General features: G+C 36.8%; 1 protein-coding gene across 1 annotated transcript; it reads right to left on the reverse strand.

Moving 5' to 3' along the window:
* Positions 1-325: 325 nt before the first annotated feature.
* Positions 326-3852, reverse strand: LOC141345991 (extracellular calcium-sensing receptor-like). The gene is made up of 6 exons (XM_073850912.1): positions 3647-3852; positions 3129-3417; positions 2281-3036; positions 1909-2136; positions 1381-1504; positions 326-1230 (listed from the first exon to the last, which is right to left on the reverse strand). Exons 1-6 carry the CDS (start codon positions 3850-3852, stop codon positions 326-328), a joined length of 2508 nt encoding a protein of 835 aa, XP_073707013.1.
* Positions 3853-3962: the final 110 nt, after the last annotated feature.

Genomic DNA, 3962 nt, shown 5'->3' on the forward strand with positions numbered 1-3962 from the left:
AAGAAAAAATATTGAGTTTTTTTTCAAATTTCCCATTCATTTCAATGTGGGGTCATATTGACCCCGAAGACCAGATTAGTAAAAAAAAAATTACATACCTTCAGAACAATCGAATCAAGCCAGGTTTTTTTGTGTGTGTATAGACAGATTATGTAGGAAAAGTCACAAAATATTTTTCCTCTCAGATGAAGGGAACCCTTTTTTTTTAATCGAGGAAAAGTCGATCGGGGTCATATAGACCCCAAGGACCGATTGAGGGTTAAGTTGTTGAAAACAAAACACGGCAATGTTGATATAGACATCTTAGTTCATTTTTTATTATGATTTATATTGAAACTTTTCCCATCAGATGTTGCTTTGTATTTTGTTCAGGCTTACACAAAATTATGTAACATTTAGGTACAAATATGCAGAATAGTAAACCAAAGCTTGAGGCTAAAATGGCAAATATCTCCACAGCTACAGTAAATTTTCCAGGAGGACTGACATAAGATGGAATAAATGTGATCCATACAGCACAGAATATGAGCATACTAAATGTGATGAATTTGGCTTCATTAAAGTTATCAGGCAGCTTGCGAGCCAAAAAAGCCAGAATGAAGCACAAGACAGCCAGAAGGCCAATATAACCCAGCAAAGCCCAGAAACCTATTGTAGAACCCAGACTGCACTCAAGAACAATCTTTTCATTATAATATTTCAAATTTTTGTATGGAAATGGAGGTGATATTTTTAGCCAAAGCACACAGATAAGAACCTGTATAAGTGTCAAGGCAAGAACACTGAGTCGTTGTTGTGCAGGCCCAAACCATTTTATTATATTACTTCCTGGAAGCGTAGCCTTGAAGGCCATTAACACCACTATTGTTTTACCCAGGACACAGGAGATACAAAGGACAAAAGTGATCCCAAATGCTGTGTGACGCAACACACAGGACCACTCAGTGGGACGACCGATGAAAGTAAGTGAACAGAGAAAACACAGAGCCAATGAGAAAAGTAGCAGAAAGCTCAGCTCTGAGTTGTTGGCTTTTATTATGGGGGTGTCCTTCTTGCTGTAAAAAAGGATGGCCATCAGCACAGTTAATCCTGCTCCAAACAGTGAGAAAAAGACTAGCACTATACCCATAACTTCTGTGAATGACAGAAACTCTACAGCCTTTAACACACATTTATTTTTCTCAGCATTAGACCAGTATTCACCTGGACACTGCTTGCAGTTATTTGAATCTGGAAAGAAAGTAATGATCATTATAGTTAGAGATAAAATAATTTTATTTAAATTCTGTGCTAGGAAACTGCATCCAGAACTGCAACGTAAGAGGGAAAACACAAAAAGGAGCAATTCTCCCTGAAACTGTGAGATGGCCCGAAAATTACCTGTCTCATTACTGATTTCTCCTTCTGCACATGGAATACAATCATAACAGCAGACAGGTCTTCCTTTCTGTGCAGCTTTCCTAGTGCCTGGAGGACAGCTGTCACTGCACACAGACCGTGGCTTCTGCATATTAAAATAAAATAATATAATATAAAATAATAATAGTTTTCTTAGTTGTTTATACTGAAATTGAAAAAATAAGATAAATTTGCTAAAAGTACTTTAATCAGACTAGTGCATATTTAAATCTTTAAATAAAGCAAAAAAGTAATTGGACCAAAGTCATTTGAAAGTGCTTTTACAGAAATGACCACCATTACCGTCAGGATAGTCTTTTTGCTTAAAACTGGCATATTACCGCCCTCTGCTGTTGCTTTTGACGATATTACAGGGGAACAACATTTTTCAATTTATGCTGCTAATGTGGTATCCTGCCAATGTAATTTGTATAAGACAGTGCAAGTATCTTAAGATATTGTTCTTCCAGTTTCAAGAAACCCTTTCCCTGGCATATTACTGGCATTTACCTCAGCTTGTCCTCCAGCCCATATTATGTTTTGAGTGTTGAGCACAAAGCGCTGGTCAGGGGGGAGTGAGGCATCATAGTATCCCACTGCTTTAAATTGGATTGATCCATTTGAGTCCTTCTGCCAGTTCACAACTTCATATTGGGCTACAGTGGCACCAGTGCTGTCGAACCACACACGATCTCCCATTTTTACAGTAAAATCTACCTTTTTAAGAGCCTCAACAACCTGTTAAAAAATACATTATCAAACAGAAATGTTATTATCCTCTTGCTCTTGATTTCTCTGCTTTACTGCTTATCATTTATTTATGTATTTATGTATTTAGTTGTTTTTTTATTTACTTTCTTACTTGCTTGCTTACTTACTTACCTGCTGTGGTTGTATATTCAGGCCTTTCTCACAACCTGCTTGTTTTTTGCACATGAGTAGATTGTGTAGCGAGTGAGCCACGGCATAAACTGCTTTGTAGACATTGCTTGAATATCTTTGTTCAGGCACATCTTCATTGTAGTTTTTCAGCAATAGTAGATCCTGATATATGCTGCAATTTACTGCATATTGAAAAGAATTTCTCTCGACCTGTGAGCATGGAAAAACTGTTTCCCAGAAAGCTTTTATAACATAACCTGCAAAACCTTCAATATCATTTTTTCTTACTGCAAACCCCAGTGACCCTCCCAGCACATGAAAACTGTTTGGAGTAATCAAACTCTTTGCAGTTATCCATCCCTCCACTCCAATCATTTGGAGGCCTGTAATGTTTTGAATACTTAGCTCCTCGAGTAGATTGTACATTTCAGAACTGGTAAGAAAAGCAACAATCACTTTTGCAGTGCTTTTTTTAATTGTATCTACCACTTTTTGGAGTTTGTCAGGCTCTGTTCGGTAGAATTTCACAGAGTACTCCACACAAATTCCCTCTTCCTGGGCTGTATTCAGAAATATTGTCATCCCATTGTTTCCATAGTCATTGTCAGTATTCACAGCTCCCACCCAAGACCAGCCAAAGTGCTTGATTATGTATGCAAGTGCTCTGCTCTGGTGGTAATCACTAGCAATAGTCCTGAAGAAAGACGGGTAATCTTTCCTATTACTGAGACATTCACATGAAGCTGAGGGACTTATCTGAAAGACAGAAAGAAAAAAAAATCTGCAAAATGTTAAACTGTCATCAAAAGGGTGAGTATGTCCAAGTGATCAGTCTTATTGTTCCTTACCACAGGAATTTTAAAAGGTCCTGTAGTTCTCGACAGAATCACTGTTCCTGATGACTCTGTTTCTCCTATGATAGCATGTATAGGAGACTGTCCATTGCATCTGTCTACTGCTGTAAACTCTGGACCATTCATCAATGCCATGGTTGCACTCATAGACGACATTCTTGAACCACAGGTATCATAAATTCGGTAGCCAACAGAAACATTTGGTAACAAACTTTGACTTCTGTTAATCTCCTCAATGGCAAAAATCATGGTCTGGGCCATTCGGAAATCTCTGAGACTCACACTGTAAAAACATTAAACTAGTGTGTTAAAAGCAGACCAAAAACATAAACAGTTAAATACAGTTGAAAAACATAATTTAGGATTTATTTCACAATATGTATGTGGTTCAAACCTGAATAACATTAACATTTCAGTTGTTATATTTCTAAATATCCTGTACTTTATATTCATTAAAAAATCTGATTGCATATCTGTTAAATAGTACTATAATATTTTACAAAGTAACAAACCTTGAACATGATAGAAGCTGAGGTTTTTTTGTATACTTAAATGAAGGTAATATCTCTATACTGTGGACTGAAAACAGTGCTCCAATATTTACATCTCCATCCTTTGATAACAGTGGGTACTTAGGGTCTCCCATCATTTGGCAAAGAGGCTTTTCTGCCTTTGTATGTAATTGAAAGATAAGCAGTGTGTAAAGAAAGACAGACATCACAAATATTCAATTTAACTGTGGCCAAATGCAACTGACTTGATACAATATTTGTACTTTTATAGGCATAATTAATATGGATGATTGATTGTGCATGTAGCCAATGACCT

The sequence above is a fragment of the Garra rufa genome, chromosome 11 (assembly GCF_049309525.1).
Source record: "Garra rufa chromosome 11, GarRuf1.0, whole genome shotgun sequence".
Taxonomy (NCBI): Eukaryota; Metazoa; Chordata; class Actinopteri; order Cypriniformes; family Cyprinidae; genus Garra; species Garra rufa.

Coding starts and splice junctions, on each gene's coding strand:
- LOC141345991 (XM_073850912.1), bottom strand. CDS start 3,852: ATGTCTGTCTTTCTTTACACACTGCTTATCTTTCAATTACATACAAAG. Junction 2,137..2,280: donor TGAATATACAACCACAGCAG/GTAAGTAAGTAA, acceptor ATTTTTTAACAG/GTTGTTGAGGCTCTTAAAAA. Junction 1,231..1,380: donor AGAAATCAGTAATGAGACAG/GTAATTTTCGGG, acceptor CTTTCTTTCCAG/ATTCAAATAACTGCAAGCAG.